General features: G+C 42.7%; 4 protein-coding genes across 5 annotated transcripts; 1 reads left to right on the top strand and 3 right to left on the bottom strand.

Moving 5' to 3' along the window:
• Nucleotides 1–87: 87 nt before the first annotated feature.
• On the bottom strand, nt 88–3,226 carry LOC143335005 (uncharacterized). Its single transcript, XM_076754099.1, has 2 exons — nt 2,406–3,226; nt 88–1,513 (listed from the first exon to the last, which is right to left on the bottom strand). The coding sequence occupies exons 1-2, from the start codon at nt 2,575–2,577 to the stop codon at nt 450–452; spliced, it is 1,236 nt and encodes a 411-aa protein (XP_076610214.1). The 5' UTR covers nt 2,578–3,226; the 3' UTR covers nt 88–449.
• A 1,541-nt stretch (nt 3,227–4,767) lies between these two features.
• Nucleotides 4,768–9,006, bottom strand: LOC143334999 (uncharacterized). The gene is made up of 2 exons (XM_076754088.1): nt 8,329–9,006; nt 4,768–7,639 (listed from the first exon to the last, which is right to left on the bottom strand). Exons 1-2 carry the CDS (start codon nt 8,495–8,497, stop codon nt 6,333–6,335), a joined length of 1,476 nt encoding a protein of 491 aa, XP_076610203.1. The 5' UTR covers nt 8,498–9,006; the 3' UTR covers nt 4,768–6,332.
• Nucleotides 9,007–9,305: 299 nt separating this feature from the next.
• On the bottom strand, nt 9,306–13,348 carry LOC143335014 (uncharacterized). Its single transcript, XM_076754110.1, has 2 exons — nt 12,923–13,348; nt 9,306–12,183 (listed from the first exon to the last, which is right to left on the bottom strand). Exons 1-2 carry the CDS (start codon nt 13,071–13,073, stop codon nt 11,279–11,281), a joined length of 1,056 nt encoding a protein of 351 aa, XP_076610225.1. The 5' UTR covers nt 13,074–13,348; the 3' UTR covers nt 9,306–11,278.
• Nucleotides 13,349–14,464: 1,116 nt separating this feature from the next.
• On the top strand, nt 14,465–24,107 carry LOC143335003 (uncharacterized). Of its 2 annotated transcripts, XR_013078381.1 has the most exons (3): nt 14,465–15,140; nt 18,893–20,797; nt 20,840–24,107. XR_013078381.1 is itself a non-coding variant. In XM_076754096.1 (2 exons), the coding sequence occupies exons 1-2, from the start codon at nt 14,969–14,971 to the stop codon at nt 20,032–20,034; spliced, it is 1,314 nt and encodes a 437-aa protein (XP_076610211.1). In that variant the 5' UTR covers nt 14,465–14,968; the 3' UTR covers nt 20,035–24,107. The 2 variants fall into 2 exon arrangements, 1 of the variants encoding a protein (XP_076610211.1); XM_076754096.1 differs by having other exon boundaries at nt 18,893–24,107.
• Nucleotides 24,108–24,903: the final 796 nt, after the last annotated feature.

The following is a 24,903-nucleotide window of genomic DNA, read 5'->3' as shown; positions in this document are numbered from 1 at the left end:
TGACATTACCAAGCCGAGAGAATCTTTAATCACAAACGGATCGACTTCAGGGCTTCTCTCCAGAATACATTCTGGAGTGTTGAAACAAATGGCGTCTGCAGCTAAAACTTGTTTTACAAAAACTACATTTGAAAAGTTTTTCTCCTGTGTGAGCTTGTAAGTGTGTGATCAGATTTGATCTGTGAGCAAATCTTACATCTTAACATGTATACCACATACACAGGACTCCCAGAGAGCTGGGATACTGTGGAAAACAGAATGTGATCAGTTCGTTTGACAAACTCGATGTGAAGAGTCTTGGATTCCAAAATGGAACTGACAAAGGAACATAACAGTGGTGTGGTGGTGGAATGCTGTTGCTGATGCTGCTGAATGCAGGGGGATCGTCCATCCCCCACCGGTCCAAAGCAGTCCACCACTGTGCTGTCTCAGAGATTAATGTGCAAATCTTAAACCACAAATTGAACTGAACGTTTCTCCCCCGTGTGGATTCTCATGTGTTTGGACAAATTGCTTCTGCAACTGAAATTAGCTTCACAAACTGAGCATGTGAAAGGTTTTTCTCCTGAATGAACTCGTAAATGTGAGGTTAAATTTGAATTGTGTGCACATCTTTTACCACAGACAGGGCAACTAAAGGGTGTCTCCCCAGTGTGGGTTCTCATGTGTTTGTGCAAATTGCCTCTGAGACTGAAATTAGCTTCACAGACTGAGCATTTGAAAGGTTTTTCTCCTGAATGAACTCGTAAATGTGAGGTCAAATTTGAGCTGTGTGTGAATCTTACACCACAGACTGAACAACCGAAGGGTTTCTCCCCTGTGTGGATTCTCATGTGTCTCACAACATCTCTTCTCGACTGAAAAGCTTTTTTACAGACTGGGCAGCTGAAACTTTTTCCTTCTAAATGAAGTCTCATGTGTGCCTTTAAGGAGCTCTTATGATAGTATCCTTTACCACAAACTGAGCAACTAAATGGTTTCACTCCTGTTTGGATTCCACTGTGTTTCTGCAGATGTTTCTTTGAGCCAAGGCTTGTAGCACAAGAGCTAAATGAGGTTTTTCCTCTATTACATTCCACATCACTTCCAGATTCTTCATTGTTTTGCAGAGGCTTTAAACCTGACGGAGGTTCCCAGTCACAACTGTCGTCCGTCTCAGGTTCAGAGGAGTCTGAAGTCGTGTCATGAGTAGCTGCTTGTAAATGATCTGGATTCAAGTTCCTGTCTGGTCCTGGTCCTCCACAGTCCTCTCCATCAGATCCTGTCTTCATCTGTTCAGTTGGTCTCTGATGAAGCTGTGAGGACTGAGGTTTCTCTTCATCAACCTCTTCTTCACTCTTCACAGGGACACTGAGTGTGAACTTACTGATATCAGCCTCCTGATTGGTCCGCAGTTCCTCCTGTTCCTCTTTAATGTGTGGCAGCTCTGGTGGCTCCTCCTGGTCCAGACTGTCCAGACAGTCCTGCTGCTCAGGAGGATCCTCTTCTTGACTCACCAACAGCTGCTGGACGTCTGTGGAGGATCATGAAACACATACACACCTTTTAGAAAACGGTCATTTCCTGTTAACTTTTAAACCACCGCTTTCTTCAATGTGGAGAGATGTTGAACATATTGTAGAACATATTTTCAAACTAAAACGAACTTAGCAAAGTGTGCACTTTGCATTTTTGTCAGAGCAGAAACGCCAAAAAATAACTTTGATCAAGGCAACTGTGACTCCAGGTTCATGTTCATGTAAACTCACTCGTCCCAAATTCAGATAAACTTCGCAGCCGAAGACATAAAAGTGTTTTAATGCTAAATGATACGGAGAAGCTATTTTGCTGCATATATTCCAGGTTTATTTATGCTGTCGATGAAATACGTTGTTACATTTGAAGTCATGTGTGAAGATAATTTAACATTTGTCTTTATATATTTTAGATATGTTTTATATATCCTCCAGAGAGGGTGGTGAAAAGTGCTCAACACATCACCAGGATGGAGCTGCCGTTCATGAGGACCTCTACACCCAGAGGAACATGGACAGGGCCAACCGGATCTGGTCCTAGACCACCAGGATCGGGGACAGCTTCTCCTGCAGGCTGCAAGACTGCTGAACTCATGAGCTCCGACTTTACACAGAGGTCACTTTACACGACTTTAACTTCCTGTTTTCATCTCAGTACATAGGCTGTATGGGTATATATAGTATATGGGCTTTCATCAGTGAGTCTTTTTTTCTGTGCTTTGTCTGGTGTCTGTCTACACATTGCTGTTTTGTGTTTTTTGTGTCACTCCTCTGTTGTTATGATATATGATGAGACTCCCCTCAGAGCCTGAACGGTTTCTTTCGCTAAATCAGAGAATGTCAGCAGGTTTGCAGCAGTTTGCAGTGAGAATAAGCAGTAAAGAGTCAAACCTGCTCTGTGTAACCGGACTTCAGGCTTGAAAACAGCGTCCAGTAGTTTTCGTTGTCGACAAAGTTCCTCCTCGTACTCTGCTATCGTTCTTTCAAACAGCTCCATTATCTCTTCAGCAGCCGCAGTCAGTCGCTGCTCCACAAAAGCTCTCAGCGTTTGGACTTTAGACATTTTTACTGATTCACAGCAACTTTTCCTCCAGACTCCGTTAAAGCTGTTGGCTCACTCTGATGTGCTGCTGCGTTCACGTCCGTGTGTTTCCAGCTAGCAAAGCTAAGTTAGCTTCATTAGCTTCACAGGACAACAGGACATAATTCGGATGTTAAATGTTTTCAGATAAAGAGAACAGCACAGAGTCTGTTCTGACAGGTTTATCTGGACATTTTGAGTCCGTGGAAAATACAGTTTGGTCTCTACGAAGCTTCTCCGACTCGCGTTGTGTGGCCGAGTTTTGTCTCCGGCTACATCCTGCTAGCAAGCTACGCTAACTTCCTTTAGCATTCCTGCTAACAGGAGATGAATCAGGAGTTAAATGTTTACAAAGAGCCAATTTAAACTGGTTTATCCACACATACAGACTCTGGTGGTTCACTCCGATTATATTTTACGGTAACGCCGTCATACACAACGGAAAGAGTCAGTATGTTAACAAAGATGCTCCATTACAACAAGATGACCCATTACAAGCTTCACCAGTGGTATGGAAAGGTAAACACTTCCGGTCTCCTAAGTGGACGCCGTCGGCTCCGCCATCTTTATTTGGCCATTTTTAACACAAACACATGACTGATTGATTACTGCTTGTCCATGTCAAAATAAGACAACCCTCCACACAGTCCAAATCTCATGTTTGCGCTTTATCTTGTCGCTGTTTATTATCTGTTAACTTAAAACATTCGCTCCACATCTCGAGAAAATGTGTTGCTGAGACAACGATGAGTCTGTAGGTGTGTCCCAATTCAGGGGCTGCATCCTTCGGAGGACCCAGCCTACGCGGTCTCTGGAGGCTGGGTCCTGCGGAGGATCCTCCGTCGGCCGCATCAACTATCGGTAAATGGGACGGTCTAGCCTTCGGAGTATTTCCTGATTGCGTCACGACGTCATAACTTCTTCCCTCCTAACCCGGGAAAAACACAAGTACGGGGTGCAGAGATGCGCCCGTACAGCTCCTATCGCTTGTAAGAGGCGCGAAATGTAGCCTATTATACAACTTACAAATTCACCTGATGTGAATATCTTCACAGCTTCGCGTCGGACGGCGCAACTGTTATATTAGACCTAATCAGTGGAGGGAAGTGACATGATTGCTTAACGTTATGTTACGTGATACAAAGTATCGTTTCAGAGGGCAAGTGCACCTCTTACCGCTTGTGTGTGTCCAGAGGATGATGCCAAATTTTGTTTCAAAGACTCAAAGTCCACAGATAGTTTCCTAAATCATTTTTATTGCAAGAAATATTATCCACGATTCACTCTGATCATTAAATGTGGTTAAAGGAAAACTATGTCTCCTGTCTTGCCGTTGTGTTAAATAAACTGTGAAATAACGTATGTTCTGAGTTTCTGTTGCCACGGTTACCAACTAGCGTTTGAGCCAGCGCAATAATTTAGAACAATCAGGCTATTTGACCGGAACTTTTTTATAGTTGTCCTACAACTCTTTTTAACGGAGACCCTGCAGCCAATCACAATCGAGTATTCACCCAAAATAAGATATCAGTTGACATGCGAGCTTGTAACATTTGTAAGTGAAGAGTTTTAATAAGGCTAACTGTTAACTGAGCTCCTCATATCAACAGGTCGCCATTATTAAAAAAAAAACAATCGGTGCGCAAAGCATCTTGGGATATGGGAGGCCGTGAAGGATAGTAGCGACGCATCCTCCAAATACAGGGAAAAGGAGGACGCATTTGTCGGCTGCATTTGGAGGATCCTTCGAATTTGGACGAATTGGGACAGCCTTCGCGCAGCGTTATGACGTAAGCGGCCTTCAAATCCATCGTCCGAAGGATGCAGCCCCTGAATTGGGACACAGCTTGAGTGTCTACCTTCAAGACGACATTTTAAGCCTGGTTTACGCTTCTGCGTCGCGTCGACGGCCTGACGCGCACCTCCAAAAAATCCTGTGACGTGAACGTCGAGGTCTGTGATTGGTTCGTTCAGAACGTAATTTTCGGTTCAATCGCAGCACAACAACACCGCCATTTTCAAAGTTTCTGTGGTGAGCGCTACAAGAAAAACTAGACCTTAGTTTACGCCGAAGCGTAAACCTTAGTGTCAGTCTGTTCGGATGATGTGTGGCTTGTGAAGAAGATATTTACAGAATACATAATCATGACGATTAACACAAATGTCCTTTCTTGTCCATGCAGATATTTTTCTGATTTGTTTCCCGCTCTGGTTCTTTTCGCGCTGCCTCCATTTTGCCTTTTCTCTCCATTGTCTTGGCAGCTTCAGTGAATGAGAAACAACAAACTGGCTTTCACCTCCTTCCTTCTTTTAGGCCAAATGGAAACAGAAAACAAAGTCTGTTCAGTGCACATTAATATCATGGAGCAGTGTTTTTTTAATAATGTCTTCAGAGTTACATCATTGGTACAAAAGCTTTATTTATACAGCAATTTTGTGTGCTGTTCACACATTAAAAGATAAAAATGAATAAACAAATAAGGTAAAAATACAATATAAAACACAGCACAATGAGAGACAGACCAGACAACAAAAACAAAAAAAAAACCAAAGCCCAGAACAAACATCTATGAAAAGGTTGCCTGTAGAAATGCATTTTAAGGAAAATTCAGCAGATCTGATAGATGAGAAGATGATTCCAGAGGATTAATCAACAGGATCTTGTAGTTTACTCAGAATTTCACAGGAAGTCAAAGGAGGGAAGCAAGAACAGGAGTAATGTGGGAACGTCGGCTGGTTCTCGTCAAGAGCCTGACAGCTGCATTCTGAACGGACTGCTTCAGAAAACAGGACTGAACGAGCTCAGCAACATGTGGGTCAAAGGTCATGAACTGATCAGAGATTCTTAGCAGTAGATGTGATGTTAGAGTGAAATGGACCCATAAACTGATCACCTGCAGGACAAATAATGAGTCAGAGTTGAGGCAGAGGAAATTAACGGACATCTATTCTTTGGTGGCAGCGAAGCAATCACGGACAGAAGACAGTTGGTTGAGGTTATTGGGTTTAGCAGATAAAAGGTCTGTGTATCATCAGCATAACAGTGAAATAACACGTCCTGAAAGCAGCTGAACAAATGAGCCGGAGGAAACAGGACTGGTCCGAGGACCAACCCCTGGGGGACACCACAGAGCAGGGAGCTGAGGAGGACACGATTGTTGATGCTGACATGAAAATATGTATTTGTAAAGTAGAAATGAAAACCTTTTCAATCTGAACCAGTGATGCCAACACAGTTACGCAACTTATCAAGTCGAGTAGTCCCCAACAAACAGTGACCTTATGGTTTGGCAAACCAATGAGGTTTTGTAAAAAAAAAAAAAAAAAAAGAAACCAAAGCACTTCAGAAAGTTGTAAGAGGGACGGACACACTGCTGGATCTGCACTGAGATATGTGGGGTTTTTTTTTTTTTTAACTCTCACAACATTCAGTAAACAATCTGTTCATGGTTGAGAAACATGTCACGGCTGACAAGCACCACAAAGTTTACTTAGTTATCTGTCCAGATAAGCAGCTTGTTTTTCGTACACAGCCCGACATGTAACATCAAAAGGCACATGTAGACACAAACAGAACAGAGTTAAAATGACCGTGTGGCTTCACCTCAGATGAAACCATGAAGTACAACTTATTAGTGACCATTTCACAGTTTTGAAATGATCAGCGTTGAGCCAAATCTTGCTTTCAGTGTCGCAATCCTGCTGGAAAAGCTGGCTCGACGAGCATCTCTGCAGTTTCATTTACTTCCACTGCTCTCACCAGCACACTTGTGTTTTTTCATTTGAGCACGTTGAGTGAATCTTTTATCACAAACACTGCTACTTAATGGTTTCTCCCCTTTGTGGACAGTCGAGTGTCGTCTCAGAAGTCCCCTATCTCTAAATCCTTTGCCACAGACTGAACAACTAAATGGTTTCTCCCCATTATGATGTCTCATGTGTCTGTTGAAATTGCTTCTGTAACCGAAGGTAGCTTCACAAATTGTGCAGGTGAAAGGTTTTTGTCCTGTATGAACTCGTAAATGTAGGGTCAAATTTGATTTTAGTGCGAATCTTTTACCACAGTCTGAACAACTAAAAGGTTTCTCGCCCGTGTGGATTCTCATGTGTTTGGACAAACTGCTTCTGTAACCAAAATTAGCTTCACAAACTGAGCATTTGAAAGATTTTTCTCCCGTATGAATTCGTAAATGTACGGTCAAACTTGCATTTTGTGTGAATCTTTTATCACAGACGCGGCAACTAAATGTTTTCTCCCCTGTGTGGACAGTCAAGTGTCGTCTCAAATGTGAATTTCGTGCAAAGCCTTTACCACAGACTGTACAATTGAATGGTTTCTCCCCTGTGTGGACAGTCAAGTGTCGCCTCGAATCTGATTCTTGTGCAAATCCTTTACCACAGACTGTACAATTGAATGGTTTCTCCCCTGAGTGGACAGTTGAGTGTCGTCTCAGATTTCTACAATGTGTGAATCTTTTACCACAGACAGAACAACTAAATGGTTTCACCCCTGTTTGGATTCCATTGTGTTTCTGCAGATTTTCCTTTTGGCTCAAGTTTGTAGCCCCTTCAGCGGAGCTGACTAAGGTTTTTCCTCTATTACATTCCACATCACTTCCAGATTCTTCATTGTTTTGCAGAGGCTTTAAACCTGACGGAGGTTCCCAGTCACAACTGTCGTCCGTCTCAGGTTCAGAGGAGTCTGAAGTCGTGTCATGAGTCGCTGCTTGTGAATGATCTGGATTCAAGTTCCTGTCTGGTCCTGGTCCTCCACAGTCCTCTCCATCAGATTCTGTCTTCATCTGTTCAGTTTGTCTCTGATGAAGCTGTGAGGACTGAGGTTTCTCTTCATCAACCTCTTCTTCACTCTTCACAGGGACACTGAGTGTGAACTTACTGATATCAGCCTCCTGATTGGTCCGCAGTTCCTCCTGTTCCTCTTTAATGTGTGGCAGCTCTGGTGGCTCCTCCTGGTCCAGACTGTCCAGACAGTCCTGCTGCTCAGGAGGATCCTCTTCTTGACTCACCAACAGCTGCTGGACGTCTGTGGAGGATCATGAAACACACACACACCTTTTAGAAAACGGTCATTTCCTGCTAACTTTTAAACCACCGCTTTCTTCAATGTGGAGAGATGTTGAACATATTTGGAAGTCTGTCAAACTAAAACAAACTCCAAACATATCGTGCACTTTGCATTTCATCACAGCAGAAACGCCATAAAATAACAGTGTGGTAATGAGGGCTGGGCGACACGGCCAACATCTTCTATCAGTTCAGTGGTTTCAGATAACCATACCGCACATACTTCATCATCTTCGGGTGTTTTCTACTTTCATTTGGAGCTTCAACACAGACAAAACTGTCTCACATCAGACGACACTTGACTCAACACAGTAAAACTGACCTTCCTTCAAAATGGAAACTTTAAATGAGAACAGATGCATGATCGCCACTAACCGTTGCTGTCAGATCACATGACAACGTGGACAACAGTTCCCCCGGAACAAATCACGTGACCTTGTGAGGCCGCTGGACTGCTATGTCGCACTGCCCCAAACATACAGCAGAAACACTGAAGCCCAACATACCTTATGTTTGTAATCTTTTCAAGGCTTTCATTAATATATTAAACGTTGAGAGTCCTGATAGAAGTTGAACTCTGTCTCAAATCAGAGGATGTCAGCAGGTTTGCAGCAGTTTGCAGTGAGAATAAGCAGTAAAGAGTCGAACCTGCTCTGTGTAACCGGACTTCAGGCTTGAAAACAGCGTCCAGTAGTTTTCGTCGACAAAGTTCCTCCTCGTACTCTGCTATCGTTCTTTCAAACAGCTCCATTATCTCTTCAGCAGCCGCAGTCAGTCGCTGCTCCACAAAAGCTCTCAGCGTTTGGACTTTAGACATTTTTACTGATTCACAGCAACTTTTCCTCCAGACACACTCCGTTTAAACTGTTGGCTCACTCTGATGTGCTGCTGCGTTCACGGCCGCGTGTTTCCAGCTAGCAAAGCTAAGTTAGCTTCATTAGCTTCACAGGACAACAGGAGAACATTCAGATATCAAACCTTTTCAGATAAAGAGAACAGCACATAGTCTATTCTGAGAGGTTTATCTGGATAGTTTGGTCGATGAAAAATAGTTTGCTCTCTAGTAAAGCTACTCCGGCCAGCGCTGTGGGAGTTCCGCCTCCGTTTATTTAGTTAGCAAGCTACGCTAACTTCCTTTAGCATTCCCGCTAACATGAGACGAGTCTGGACTGAAACATCCCGAAAGTTTACACTGAGTCCACTTAAAACGAGTTTATCCACACAAACTGCCTCTGGTAGTTCTGCCCGATCGTGTCTTCTGGTAACGCGCGGGATCCGTGACCGGAAAAAGTAGCACGTTAGGCTAGCCACGGTAAGAGGAGCCGTTTCCGGTACCGCATCTTCTTCTGTTCGTTAGTTTCAGATGGTAGCAACAGTTATCTCTATAGGTTTAATAACGCCACCTACCGCACCGGAGTATGTGGTTTGAGGCTCTGTCTGTGGCATTCTTTACATCATTTCGTACATAAAGTAATAATTCAATAAAAATATTACTTTTAAACAAACAAACACATCAAAGCCAAAAAAAAAGAAAAACATCCAAATAAAATAAAAGTAAACATCTCATTAAATGTAGTTATATAGTTGTATCTTCTTTAAATATCAGTTAATGATCAACAGTATAAAACAAGGCAAGGCAAGGCAAATTTATTTGTATAGCACAATTCATACACCAGGCAATTCAAAGTGCTTTACAGAAGCATAAAAGTACATTCAAATCATACATTTCAAAGAAAGAAAGAAAGAAATTAGAAGAGAATTAAAAATAAATAAATAAAAAATAAAAAAATAAATAAAATACAGTTAAAGGAAAATTAAAAACAGAAGCCAGTAAAAGACAATAATTTAGCATTAAGAATGATTAAAGTCATTGAGCAAATATATTTAAGTAAAAGCTGTAGCAAATAATGTTTTCAACCCTGATTTAAATGAGCTGACGGTTGGTGCAGACCTCAGGTGTGCAGGGAGAGTGTTCCACAGGTGAGGAGCATAATAACTGAAAGCTGCTTCACTTTGTTTGGTTCTCATTCTGGGAACACACAGTAGACCTGTCCCTGATGACCTGAGAGGTCTGGATACTTCATATGGAGTTAATAAATCTACAATATATTTCGGTCCTAGACCATTTAATGCTTTGTAGACCAACAGTAAGATTTTGAAGTCTATTCTGTGACTCACAGGAAGCCAATGTATTGATCTGAGGACTGGTGTAATATGGTCCATTTTTCTGGTGTTTGTAAGGACTCGTGCAGCAGCATTTGGAATCAGCTGTAGCTGCCTAATTGATTTTTTGTTTAGGCCAGTAAAGACTCCATTGCAATAGTCCAACCTACTGAAAATAAATGCATGAACCAGTTTTTCCATGTCTTCTTTGGACAGACATCCCTTAATTCTGGTTATATTTTTCAGGTGGTAGTAGGCTGATTTGGTAATGAGCTTTAAATGGTTGTTAAGATTTAGGTCAGAATCAATAATTACACCAAGATTTCTGGCTAAACTTATTGTCATTCATTCCTAAAAACAGCAGCAAAACACTGAATTATGTAGGACACTAAGTGGCATTCAATTTTTGTCTTTGAACAAATTGTTTATTTAAACAGTTTTATGACCTTTATTGTGAATGTAAGAGAAAGTAGCTCACATTGCTGAGGTGCAATGTAGAATATCCTCCATAATATGACCACAATACCATAATGTCTGGTCTGGAAAAATGCTGTAACAGCATTCTAATGTGAAAACACATTTACGTTGGTCTACTGTAAAGGTGAAGATCTTAAACCTTGCGAATTTCCCTTGGGGATGAATAAAGTATCTATCTATCTTGTATGTGAACCAGAGTCACAATTAGGCACAGAAAACACGGTGAACACCAGTTCTTCAAATGCCCACAAACTGAGTTCGACTAAAAAGAGCCATTATCTGCTCTTGGCAGTATATTTGAAATGCTACATGAAAAAGATAACCATGTGGTTTCTCTGAAGAAACCATACTCACCATAAACTGACCTGAAATCAGCTCAAAGTCAATATATTTAATGCTTTTCCTCATCAGCTTCATTGATTTCTGTAAATATCTGCTGATTGTGAATCTGAAGCAGCAACACGTTTCACAGACTGAAGGATGTGTGTCCAGATCTCAGCAGATTTCAGCGTCTACAGCCCATAAAATCGTCAAAGATTCAGAGAAACTGCACAAACAGGAAACATCAACAACATCCAGAAACTTCTCCGAGTCCACACTTCAGGCTGTTTTTGGACATCGTGGACGTCGTGTTGAGGAGCAAAAGGATCATCCGGATTGTTCGAGGTCAAAGGTCAACAGGCAGCGTCAGTGAAGTCCTGAGTGTGTTCGTGCTCACGTTAACCTGCAGATCAGTGGAGGCTCCATTAATGCTGAAAGGTCCAAACAGGTTGTGGAGGGACACGCTGCCATCCAGAAGACGTCCTCTTCAGGGACGTCCTGCTTATTCCAGCAAGACCATGTCAGACCACATCCTGCAGCAGCGTGGCTTCGCAGTCAAAGAGTTCAGGTACTGGACTGGCTGCCTGCAGTCCATCCCAAACAAGTTCACTTCCGCTCCGCCAGCAGCTCTCCACCTTCACCTCTTGCTGTCAACACACTTGTGGTTTTTGACCTGTGAATGCCAAGTGAATCTTTTGTCACAAATGCTGCATTTGAAAGGCTTCTCCTCGGTGTGGAGCGCCATGTGTGTGGTCAAGTTGGCCTTTTTTGAAAACCTTTTACTGCAAACTGAGCAGATAAATGGTTTCTCCCCCGTGTGGACTCTCATGTGATTCACCAACGTGCACCGCAGACTGAAACTGGTATTGCAGACTGAGCAGGTGAACGGTTTCTCTCCTGTATGGACTCTTAAGTGGGTGGTCAGATTTGATCGCTTTGTAAACTTCTTACCACAGAACGGACACGTAAACGTTTTTCCTTCTGAATGACATTTCATGTGGATCTGCAGATGGTCCGTGTTGCCAAATCTCTTACCACACTCAGAGCAGCTGAAACACTTTTTGGCAGGATTACATCCCATATCGTCGTTTTTCAAAGCATTTAAGCCTGACTGATGGTCCCTGATCTGCTTCAAGCCTCCATTACTGTCTTCAGTCTCTGAGCAGAGTGACGTCTTACTGCTAGCTGGTTGTAAATAATCTGGATTACAGCTCTGGGCTGGTTCTGATCCTCCACAGTCCTCTTCATCACCCTCTGTTTTCAAGTGCTCTGCATCTCTGTTCTCTTCAGTTTGACCGTGATGAAGCTGTGAGGACTGAGGTTCCTCTTCATCATCTTCTTCACTCTTCACAGGGACAGACGTTAACAGGAAGCTGGTGTCAGCCTCCTCCGGGCCTCGAGGCTGCTCCCTGCTCTGACTGGTCCACAGCTCCTCATGTTCCTCTTTAATTTGTGGCTTCTTTGGGTCCTGGTCCAGACTAGGGCTCCACTGCTGCTGCTGCTCAGGAGGATCCTCTTTAATCACCGTAAACTCAGGAAACACTGAAAAACACAAACACATCATATACTTGTACTATGACCAACTTCAGCACACTGAAACCTGGCTCTGTATTGGAACTGGTTCTAAAGTATAAAAGACGTGTTCTGGTGAGTTTTACTGAGGCTCGATTAATGTGGTTTTGTTGTAATTCATGGTTGTGAGTGCAGCTGCTCTCCGTCTTTCTTTTTAGCCACAACTTTGCAGACTTGGTCATTATTTCTACGCGCTCTGAGCGACAGCGTCTCCTCTGGCAGTGATGGATCCTCTTCTCGTTTTAACACGCTAAGTCTCGTGTTATAACACCAACTTCTCATGTTATGAAGGACAAACCTTGGTGTTAATGATTTTTTATATACAGTACTACACAGCTATGAGTTTTCATCACAAGAAATATTCACTGTGAAAACTGAATCATTTACAATTACAATCAGTCATTTGCAGACGCTTTTATCCAAAGCGACGTACATATGAATTCACACAGCGATGGCGCAGCATCGGGGGCAGTTCTGGGGCTCAGTGTCTTGCTTAAGGATACTCCCGCATGTGGACTGCAGAGTCCAGGAATTGAACCACCAAACTCCTGATTGGTGGCTGCCTCCTGAGCCACGGCCGCTCGTAGCCCCGAGGAATCATTCGGTATCTGAATAAAGCGTACTAATGACGTGAATACTCAGTTGTTCTGACATGAAAAGGACCTGTGCTGAAGCCTGTCGTTGAATCTAAGTGTGCTCCTCCACACACCTGCTGGTTGGTCCCGCAGCAGTCTGCTCTGCCGGACCATCTCCTGCTCGTACTCCGCTATCGTTCTTTCAAACAGCCCAAATATCTCCTCCGCGGCCGCAGTCAGCCGCTGGTTGACAAACGCTCTCATCGTTTGGACTTTGGACATCATCGGACGATTAAAACAACGTGTTTTTGTCTCCAGACGAACCCCGTGAAACACTCTGAAATCTCTCCGTCGACTTCCTCGTCAGTTTGTTGGAAGTTAGCGAGCTAAGCTAACCTCACCGCGGGTTTGTGGACGAGCTGTACGAGAACTAAAACATCCGGAACCTTTCAACACAAACACGGAGAGCAGACTGCTTCCTCCAGCTGCTTGATAAAACGCCTTTAAACGGAGGAAGGTCGGCCATGAGACGGGCTTCCTGAGCTTCTTCTTCGTCTATTGCTGCTTCTTCTTCTTCGAGGTTTTACGGCAGCTGACATGCACTGTTGAATTGCTGCCACCTGCAGGTTGTATTCCATATCTTCATCCACTGGCAGATATCCCAGCATCCTGAGGGCTGTCTGTCCAATGTCCCCACAGCCTAAAATACATTTACCACTGTCCTCCATCCGCCATATTTTTCCTTGCTTATTTTCTTATGTATTTTTCTTCCTTTAACTGTTTAATTTATTTTAGTTATCTGATATCATGCCTTTTACTTTTAACTGTTTTCGTTTATAATATTTTTAACTGTTGTAAAGCACTATGTGTCGCATTTTATCATGTATGAAAAGTGTTATATAAATAAAGTTTGATTTGATTTGATAACTTAATTTAACTTAATCTCCCTTTTTGTTCCATAATCCTAATGATGACAGTCTTTTGCATTAATTATAATAAGTCCCAATCACCAGCTTTCCTTTCAGCCCACACTTCCACTATCACATACTCTTGTTCACTTCGTATACCTGTTATTCTGTAGGGAAGACTTTGCTTTACAAATGTGGCACATAAACCTCCTCCCCCCTCTCTCCTCTCCCATCTCACTGCTTCATAGCTATAAAAACAAAATCGACATTAGGCTTTAACCAGGGCTCTTGAATACATCCAATATCTGGTTTTGTTCTCTTTTTTACTGTAAACTGCTTGAAATCTTGACCATTAGCAATGGGGCTTCTCGCGTTCCACTGAAGGACTAAAGCAGGAGTGGGCAATTCATTTTTACAAGGGGCCGCATGAGAAACCTGAGCTGTGCTGGAGGCCGAACCAACAATAACTTGAACTTAATTCTGCTCAATATTCATTTTCTCCCATTGTAAAAAGCAGTAAATTATATATTTCCATTAGCTGCTACTGGTAATCAGAAGAAAAATAATATTCTGTAAATATTTCTATAAATACATGAAATTGTGGTGTAGGTCAAATAGGAGGATACCCCTATAGAAGTAATGAACAGTGAAAACACGAAGAAGAAGAAGAAGAAGAAGAAGAAGAAGAAGAAGAAGAAGGCGGAGCCGACGGCGTCCACTTAGGAGACCGGAAGTGTTTACCTTTTCATACCACTGGTGAAGCTTGTAATGGGTCATCTTGTTGTAATGGAGCTTCTTCGCTAACATACTGACTCTTTCCGTTGTGTATGACGGCGTTACCGTAAAATATAATCGGAGTGAACCACCAGAGTCTGTATGTGTGGATAAACCAGTTTAAATTGGCTCTTTGTAAACATTTAACTCCTGATTCATCTCCTGTTAGCAGGAATGCTAAAGGAAGTTAGCGTAGCTTGCTAGCAGGATGTAGCCGGAGACAAAACTCGGCCACAGCGCGAGTCGGAAAAGCTTCGATAGAGACTAAACTGTATTTTCCACGGACTCAAAATGTCCAGATAAACCTGTCAGAACAGACTCTGTGCTGTTCTCTTTATCTGAAAAGGTTTGATATCTGAATGTTCTCCTGTTGTCCTGTGAAGCTAACTTAGCTTTGCTAGCTGGAAACACGCGGCCGTGAACGCAGCAGCACATCAGAGTGAGCCAACAGTTTTAACGGAGTGTGTCTGGAGGAAAAGTTGCTGTGAATCAGTAAAAATGTCTAAAGTCCAAACGCTGAGAGCTTTTGTGGAGCAGCGACTGACTGCGGCTGCTGAAGAGATAATGGAGCTGTTTGAAAGAACGATAGCAGAGTACGAGGAGGAACTTTGTCGACAACGAAAACTACTGGACGCTGTTTTCCAGCCTGAAGTCCGGTTACACAGAGCAGGTTTGACTCTTTACTGCTTATTCTCACTGCAAACTGCTGCAAACCTGCTGACATCCTCTGATTTGAGACAGAGTTCAACTTCTATCAGGACTCTCAACGTTTAATATATTAATGAAAGCCTTGAAAAGATTACAAACATAAGGTATGTTGGGCTTAGGGCTGGGCGATATGGCTGAAAACTGTATTATGATAAAAGTGTTTTATGACCCATTTAAAATAAGGACCAGGAGAAAAATACGTTAAATTTCAACATTTTTATTTAAAATTTAATCTTTCTCTGATTATAATCCCCTCAGCCATCAAGGCAGAAAGGAAAGGAAATGTCAACACAACCATGGAAAACACTCAAAAAATAAATGTAAATAAAAGTCTAAAATCATAATGAACACTTAACAACTATATCTAAACATTAAGGTGCAAAAATAAAGAATTCGTAACAAATGCTTAATAAAGTGTAACAAAACAGTGCAAAGTGTAAAAATGTAAACATAAAGAAACCTGAGAACTTTTTTTCTGCAGGTTTAGTGCCAGGACGTTCACAAGCTGATTCATCTTCTGGTGAATAAAATGTTTTCAAATATGTGCAGCATTTTGTAAACAAAGCAGAAACTGAGGTAGACTTGACATCTGTAACATACAACAAAACAAACATGATAGACAGTAACAGTGATCGAACTATAAAACCAGCCTACACAGTAGTCTTACTAAACATACATGAACTATTCAATTATATTCTTATTGCAAGTTTAGTTCTGGTGAATAAAGTGTTTTAAAAATGTGCAATGTTTTATAAACATAGAAGAAATTACAATAAACTGAGGTAGACTTTACATCTGTAACATAGAAAACAAAAGGCAGTCTTAAGCCTGGTTTACGCTTCTGCGTCGCGGCGACGCTGTACCTACGGCGTACACCCGACGCCGTCACAGAGCATTCATAGTAGGCTTGTTCGGTATACCGGTACTAAATTGGTACCGGGGTACTGAGGCATTTAAAACGGTACTATACTGTGCTTGGATGGGACCGTTTTTTTTTTTTTTTACGTCGCCGCGTGACGTCACCGCATTGTAATTTGAGCCGAGGCGATCCGGCGAGTGAGCGAGCGACCGAGTGAGCAGCGTGAAGCTGCAAACGGAGCAGGAGTCTGAAGACACAGAGAGATTGAGACCCCGTTTATACGAAGACGTTTGCGAATGAAAACGACAAAATATTTTATCGGAAGTGCCTTTCGTTTACACGGCGACGGCGCCGTCGAGGTCTGAAACCGCAAAAATCTGAAGACGCCTTCCAGAGTGCAGAGTTTTGAAGACGACTCGGGTTGCATCTCCGTCTAAACGGCAAGAAGCGCAAAACCACGTCGCGTCACGTCACGTCGCATAGCAACTACACCTTACGTCACACTCAACGCGCCAAGCCGGTAAAACAACAACAAACAATATGTCTGACTACGTGGATCCCACCGATGTTCAAGCTGTGCTAGCAGCTGTAGTCAACATACAAGAGTCATTTCAACAATTGTATAAATGTATACGGATACTATAGGCGAACAGAGACCTGTATACAATTACATGTGTCAAATTTTGGATGCCCCAACACGTCGTAGGCGCTCTATCACAGTACCACCTCGCGGCCTGGCATGCATATCCAATCGAATTCGCCCACTTTTGCGTCTTCGTATAAACAAACAATTCCTGCTGAGAACGCTCGTCTAAACGCGGATAAAAAATTGCATTGCATTAAAAAAGCATGTCTTTGTGGTATTTTATTTTATTTACTGATGCATAGTTAGATTTTCCAATAAAATAAAGTCAATAATGACGTTTATTGTGTTTCCTTTTTATTTGGAAAAGTATCGAAAGTATCGAAAAGTATCGGGAAAAGTATCGAAAAGTATCGCAATACATTTTGGTACCGGTATCGATACCAAAATGATGGTATCGTGACAACACTAATTCATAGTTCTGCGTCGAGGGAACGCGTTGCTCCGCAATTCACCGCCAAGCCGCTAGGGGGGTGTGGCTGTGTCTTTGTATGGTTTCGGGGGCTCTTGTCGGATCCCCGTGTTTCGCGAGAATTCCCTCCACAAATTGTTGGCCATTTGGCAGTCTTTATACTGCCGCGAAGAGGAGTTGTAGAGGTGGTCGTACTTGCGTACCTCCTCGATAATTCTTTCTTCGGCTTGGTCCATTTTTTCTTGCAGCTCTCACCACAGAAACTTTGAAAATGGCGGTGTTGTTGTGCTGCGACCATAGGGCTGCAGCTGAACCGAAAATAAGTTCTGAGCGGACCAATCACAGTCCTCGACGTTCACGTCATGACGCGTCAACGCTACGCGTAGTCAGGATTTTTGGGAGGTGCGCGTCAGGCTACGGCGTAGGGTCCGCGTAGGGGTCTGCGTTGACGGCGTAGGTACGGCATCGCCGTGACGCAGTAGCATAAACCAGGCTTCAGACCCCTATGCGGACTGTGTTTCTGTGGTGAGAGCTACAAGAAAAAATGGACCAAGCCGAAGAAAGAATTATCGAGGAGGTACGCAAGTACGACCTGACCGGAAGAAAACCAAGGAATCCGACAAGAGTCCCCCGAAACCATACAAAGACACAGCCACACCCCCCTAGCGGCTTGGCGGTGAATTACGGAGCAACGCGTTCCCTCGACGCAGAACTACGAACGCTCAGTGACGGCATCGGGTGTACGCCGTAGGTACGGCGTCGCCGCGACGCAGAAGCATAAACCAGGCTTAAGGTGGTTAAACAGTTTGTGGTATTAACCGGTCTTGGTGGGGATGACGGTCTTGCATACTTTACAGACCACATTGGTCTGACTACGGTCCGACTTACAAAATCCAAAAAACTGCCACACTGGCGAGCTGACGTTCCCTGTTTCATCGACAGTTTCTTTGCTCGCTGCAGCGCTCACTTTCTATTTCTCATCTCACTCCTCGCAAAGAATCAAACACGAGACAACAAGATGGCGCAACTGAACTGATACTGTTACATGAGTGGCGTGTTAAGCCTGGTTTATACTTTATGCTAGCGAATGTTTTATCGAACACATTTTTTATTGATATTGATTATGTGTTTTAAATATATACTTAAAAAAAACAGCTCCATTGGTCCCACCTACTGCAGTATGCAAGAATCCACCGCACCCGACACAAAACAACCAATCAGAGTCAGAGGAAGGTCTGAGGGAGTGTCTGACATCTGTCAAACACTACTCACACACGATGTGAACCGCCCTCTCCCACCGCTCATGCTGTAGGCTGCCGCTCAGTCAAACAGCTCTGTGAGCGGGTTGGGAGACTCGTGAAAGCTATGGCGGAGCAACAGCCACCCGCAAAGGAGAAACTGCCCATACCGCCGCTGCCAACAACAGCATATACAGCTAAGACAACCATAACCATAAAGCTAATATGGTGATTGTTACAGTAACACTCCGCAGCACGTACAGTATGTTAGTGACTGTGATGTAGCAGCTGGGCAGAGTTAGCTTGTTTCCTATGCTAAGGCTAACGTTAACGTTACTGGTTGTCACGGCAGCCACCGCGGGGAGGAGGGGCTTGGAGGCAGGACATGAGTGCAGCGGAGAAGGAGGGGGAGTGACATGAACTTGTGTGGTTCAAATTTTCAGGCTATGTCTGCTCTCTTCTCCATCTTACCTACTGCAGCTCTAAGAAAGCAGTGGTTCAAAAGTTAACAGGAAATGACCGTTTTCTAAAAGGTGTGTATGTGTTTCATGATCCTCCACAGACGTCCAGCAGCTGTTGGTGAGTCAAGAAGAGGATCCTCCTCAGCAGCAGGACTGTCTGGACAGTCTGGACCAGGAGGAGCCACCAGAGCTGCCACACATTAAAGAGGAACAGGAGGAACTGCGGACCAATCAGGAGGCTGATATCAGTAAGTTCACACTCAGTGTCCCTGTGAAGAGTGAAGAAGAGGTTGATGAAGAGGAACCTCAGTCCTCACAGCTTCATCAGAGACAAACTGAACAGATGAAGACAGGATCTGATGGAGAGGACTGTGGAGGACCAGGACCAGACAGGAACTTGAATCCAGATCATTTACAAGCAGCTCCTCATGACACGACTTCAGACTCCTCTGAACCTGAGACGGACGACAGTTGTGACTGGGAGGAGAGCAGGGAACCTCCGTCAGGTTTAAAGCCTCTGCAAAACACTGAAGAATCTGGAGCTGATGTGGAATGTAATAGAGGAAAAACCTCATTTAACTCTTGTGCTACAAGCCTTGGCTCAAAGGAACATCTGCAGAAACACAGTGGAATCCAAACAGGGGAGGATCCCTTCAGTTGCTCAGACTGTGGTAAAGGATACAATCATGAGAGCTCCTTAAGGAGTCACATGAGACTTCATTCAGAAGGAAAACGTTTCAGCTGCCAAGTCTGTAAAAAAGCTTTTCAGTCGAGAATAGATGTTTTGACACACATGAGAATCCACACTGGGACACCCTTCAGTTGTTCAGTCTGTGGTAAAAGTTTCTCAGAAAACTCAAAATTGACCACACATTTTCGAGTTCATACGGGAGAAAAACCTTTCACATGCTCAATTTGTAAAGGTAATTTCAGTTCCAGAAGCAATTTGTCCAGACACATGAGAATGCACACAGGGGAGAAACCTTTTAGTTGTTCAGTCTGTGGTAAAAGATTCATACAACATGGAAGTCTGAGACAACACGCAACTGTCCACACAGGGGAGAAACCGTTCAATTGTACAGTTTGTGGTAAAGGATTTGCACGAAAATCACATTTGAGACGACACTCAACTGTCCACACAGGGGAGAAACCATTTAGTTGCAGCGTTTGTGATAAAAGATTCACTGCACTTGCTTCTATGAAAAAACACAAGTGTGCTGGTGAGAGCAGAGGAAGAAAATGAAACTGGAGATTTATTCGAGACAGACAAAGACAAATCCCTCCATCAGGCTCAGTGAGGACTCAGTCTGTGGAAACAGAAAGAGGAAGTGGATTTTGACTTCTGTCACGTTGTGTTTGTGCTACAAATGGATCAACGTAGCTATGGATTATTTTAGTAACCCATTATTCTACCGATTAATCCATCGATTAATCGAGTAATTGAATAAGATATGCTTCTGCTTTAATAAAGAGCAGTTGTGAATATACAAAAAGGAAATAAGACAGGTCTCAAAATAATCAACTGATTCGTTTCCTTTTTAGAAAAATCAGTGTTTCTATTGTTTAAATTTGCATATTTGTCTGTCAAACCTGAACCCATGTAGTGGGCTTCAGGGCCATAGACCACTCTGGATTTGAAAGAAACCACTTTCCAAAATGCAAAAACAAATAAATAAGAAATAATAAAATTACTTTCAAAAAGACAGATATACATTAAAGCAATAATAATACATAAACATGGACCTTAATTTGTGTGTTTCAAGCAGGTGTACAGCTCATGAGTGACAGAACTGTTCACTGTCTTCTTAGAAGACTTTTTTCAACTGTTTGTCTGTAATTTCATGGAAAGTGCTTTTTGTACCGTCTTTTAAAAAACATACAAATAAAGTTATTATTATCACACCTGCTGACCTGGGGCCCGTTTCACAAAGCAGGTTTAGTGAAAACTCTGAGTTTGTTAAGCCTGAAATGAAGGAAACTCTGAGTTTTCCGTTTCACAAAGGGAGGTAACTCAAAGAGGAGTAACTCTACCTGTTTCACACAGAGAGGTAACTTAAGCTCGCGGTCAGTTACCATAGTAACAGACTCTATGAACCTAACCTGGTCGGGACCAGGTTTTTCTCAATGAACCTGGAGTTCCTCTCTGTCTCCGCCCTCTGTCAGCCACACACGGTATTTGATTTCCTCATTTATTCATCAGCAGGCGAGTTTTGGGATAACATAGTTCTGCCGTCTGTTATTTAAAAAAATCAGTCAGTAGGCACTTTTTTTCACTAACATGTCCTTTTGACAACGACCCCGTGGATGAAGGTGCAGCATTACTGCGCAGGGAATTAAACATTCGTCGGGAGATGGTTATCAGACCGCGCATAGATGTTCTGGCATTTCCAGACAATTATCTTTTTGAACGGTACCGTTTCACGTCACAGTCCATCATCTACATACACAACCTAATCCGTCCTTACATTTGCAACATTACCAGCCGGAGTCATGCTCTCACATCCCAGCAGATATTGTGTGTTGCGCTGCGTTTCTTTGAGCAGCATTATGTTGGTGATAAAACAACTGCACAGTCAAACAGCCACTTAATATTTACTTTACAATGTGACACATGATCAAAATGAGGTACCCCCATTAAATTATGCCGTGTCTTACCTGTTTGAACGATGTTTTTATGTTTCATCTTGAGCTGCTGCCAAGTGCGCTTCTCCTCCGCCTGATTGCACCTACATGAAATAAATTAATGAGCTCCCATTCAAGCAGTTTTCCCCTGTAATATTATTGTGATTGCAAAGGACTACATTTAAACTTACGCATTGACCCCACGCCGCCTCCCTCTCTTCTGCAGCTGCAGCGGTGTTACACTTTTTTCTAAAAACATGCTCAAATTCGCCGTATGAGCGCATTAAGATTTCGAGTTCCAGTGGGGTAAAACACGCAGCCCTCCTCTTCCCGTCGCCATGGTGACTCGTCGAATCGGGGCTCCATTGATGTTGGCTTTTTCTAGTCGTGGTGCACGCGCTTAACCCTGAGTTAACCTACTCTGAGTTGATTGAACTAACTCAAATCACCTGTTCTGAAACCGGAAACTCGGAGTTTCCTATCTCAGACTAGATCAACTCAGGGTTCAGGATTAGACTCGGAGTTTGTTGAACCTCCTTTGTGAAACGGGCCCCTGGAATCAGACTAAACTGAATGTCCTTGCTGTTTTGAATCAGTGTTTTTGAGGCTCAAACTGCTCCTTACACCATCTGATCATTTGTTTTGTGTATTTCAGTGTGTGTGTGAGTGAGTGCAATAAATGAAGCTCTAGTTTCACAAAGTGACTGCAGCGTTTTACTTTCTACTTATTTTCTTATGCTAAACCTAGCTAAGTTCGGGACATAACTAGTAGCCATCGCGTTGATTAACGTCCTTAACTATTCATTACATGCAGCCACAATTCACGCACATTCTCGATGAGCCTCTGCGTCAACTAGCCATCCTACTGTCACCTTGATATGAACCGAACCTTGAGTGGTCACGTGCGCTGGCTGTTTTCTGTTGAAGCACTGACGTTGTGCTGTTGCTAAGCTAAGCTAAGCTAAGCTAGCTCAGTTTTGCACTGGACTACAGAGTTTTCATTTTTCTTCACTTTGAAATGATCCCAAACTTTGGACATTTCCTGTCGTTTTCTCTGCTCTCTCTTCTCTCTTGGCTCCGCGCTGTTTGCTCGCCCTCCATTTTGAAATCAGCGCCATTAATTTATCACGTGTGTTCACCGCGTGAGCACGTTGTGCCACAGCGATAGTCATCCGTGTGAAACACGATGAGCCCTGCGCTGCAGGAAAAGATCCTGACAAGAAGTGAAGGGATTAAACGAATCCTCGATGCAGATTCTTTGGGGATTATTTGTAATGGAGTTAGTCGAGGAATCGTTTCAGGTAAAACAAAAGAAACAAAACTCTCCACTCAGCGACGGTTCACGCATGTTCATGAGAGTCTGTCAAAGTTCAAAAAACAAACACAAGCATTTAGTGATGAAAACATCCTGTTATCATCCATCTAGAAACACATTTCCTTTGACACAAACATCAGTCCTTCCTGCATCCTGTTCATCTTTACAGCATCAGCAGGTGTTCGTCGACATCCGTGACAAAACATTTTGGTTCAGCAGAGGTGTGTATGAAACATCAGCAAATGGCAGAAAAATGGAGGAAGATTGTTTCTAACTGAGTCAAAAATGACCCCCGGGACCAAACTATCAACCAGAATTATCTTTAGTCATTTATACTTTATCTGTAAATCAAAAACTCAGGACGTTTTTAATTGTAATCTTCAAATGCTTGAATTCAAAAGCAGCGTCACAGACTGAAAGATGTGGAACGCTGCAAAAACACCTGTTTGGAACATTCCACAGGTAAACAGGCTGATTGGTCACAGGTGAGAGGATCATGATTGGGTATGAAAGGGGCGTCCTGGAAAGGCTCAGTCGATCACAGAGGATGGAGCGAGTTCACCTCTTTGTAACAGACTGTGTCCAGATCTCAGCAGATTTCAGCCCATAAGGCAGAGGTGGTCCTGGCTAGTTTTACGCCCTGGGCGAACCATCCCTGGACCATGTCTGTGGCCGCTGTGGAGGTATCTGACTCCTCATTTCGGCCAGTGGGTGCTCCAGCTCCAAAATGAATTTACAATTAAGATACAATATGTACGTTAGGTCACACTTACATCACACATGCATCAGTTACCTAATTAAAATAACCATAATGCACAATTTATGAACATTTGTTCATCCTAGTAACTAAGCATAACACACTACAAATTATTCAAAAAGCTATATCACATGTAGCTTACAAAATGCCATGTCAGAGTATATTAGAGGTTATCTAAGTTAGCATAGACCCACGTATAGCATTAAAAACTCCACAGTCTGTGAACGTGCACTTGTTGTGTTGCAGACACAAACCAGCCTCGGTTGCCTTTGGGTGAAATTAGTTGGATGACATGATGCCTCAATTCTAACAGTTGCTAGTTCAGCAAAACTAAAAACCAAACACAGTCGTCTTCTGTGGCTGAGTAGCAACATATTAGCAAGAGGCTAATAAATGGCCTATAGGCTACTGTCACTCAATGCATCCCTTTATCTTCTGCCCGTTTCTCCTCTTCTTCTTTCTTCTTTAATTATTATTGACACAGCTACAGATCACATCCAATACAGATATATAAACAAGCAAACAAACAAAGAAATTATGTTTTCTTATTATCTTCTTTCTTATTAATTATCTTATGAAACTTCTTTCACTTTATTGTTGAAATAAAACGTCTCCCCAACCATCCAGGCTTTCTGCCAGTTCATTTCTCCACAGAATGAGTTCCAAAAAGATTGTCCTAAAGGTAAAGTTGTGGTTTGAATACAATTTCTAATATATTTGTTTGAGCATCTCCTCTTTGTTATATCGATTTCCCCCACAAAGATCTGACTATTAAAGGATCCAGCAGTAGGAAAAGAAAAATCATAAGTTCCTGAGCTTCTAAGAAGCTGCAGCCGCCCTCTGGAACAGCAGCGAACACTGGAAACTGAAAGTTATTCATAAATTCTTGGTAAGAGAGTAATTGTCCTCCATCATTAACAGATTTTCTAACACATATGATCCCACGATAAAACCACTTCCTGTAAAATAACGATTTCTTTTTTATAGAGAATATTTTCATTATTCCAGATGTAGAGATCAGTTGGTGAGAAGCTGTGCTTAAAAATCAGTTTCCAGGCAAGTAAAGCTTGTTTTTGAAAGTTTTTCTATTTTGTAATTACATTTCAATAAAAAGTGGATTCCACCAACATCATTAAATACAGATTTAGGAAAATATTCCAGATGTTGTCTCTCTCTTTAATTAGCTTTGCTAACCACTGCACTTTGAAAGTGTTGTTCAGCATTTCAGAACTTAACACCTCCATGCCTCCTTTACTTTTAGGGTTACATAGAGTTTGTTTCTTTATCTAGTGACGTCTGTTCCTCCATATAAAGTTAATGACAGTCTGATCTAATTTTTTGTGGATTGCTGGGGGCATTTCCAGAGACAGGGACACATACACGGATCTGGATATACCTTCAGCTCTGCCGCTGACAGG

Source organism: Chaetodon auriga, chromosome 17, assembly GCF_051107435.1.
Source record: "Chaetodon auriga isolate fChaAug3 chromosome 17, fChaAug3.hap1, whole genome shotgun sequence".
In the NCBI taxonomy this organism is placed as follows: domain Eukaryota; kingdom Metazoa; phylum Chordata; class Actinopteri; order Chaetodontiformes; family Chaetodontidae; genus Chaetodon; species Chaetodon auriga.
This window is presented reverse-complemented; position numbering and strand designations above follow the sequence as displayed.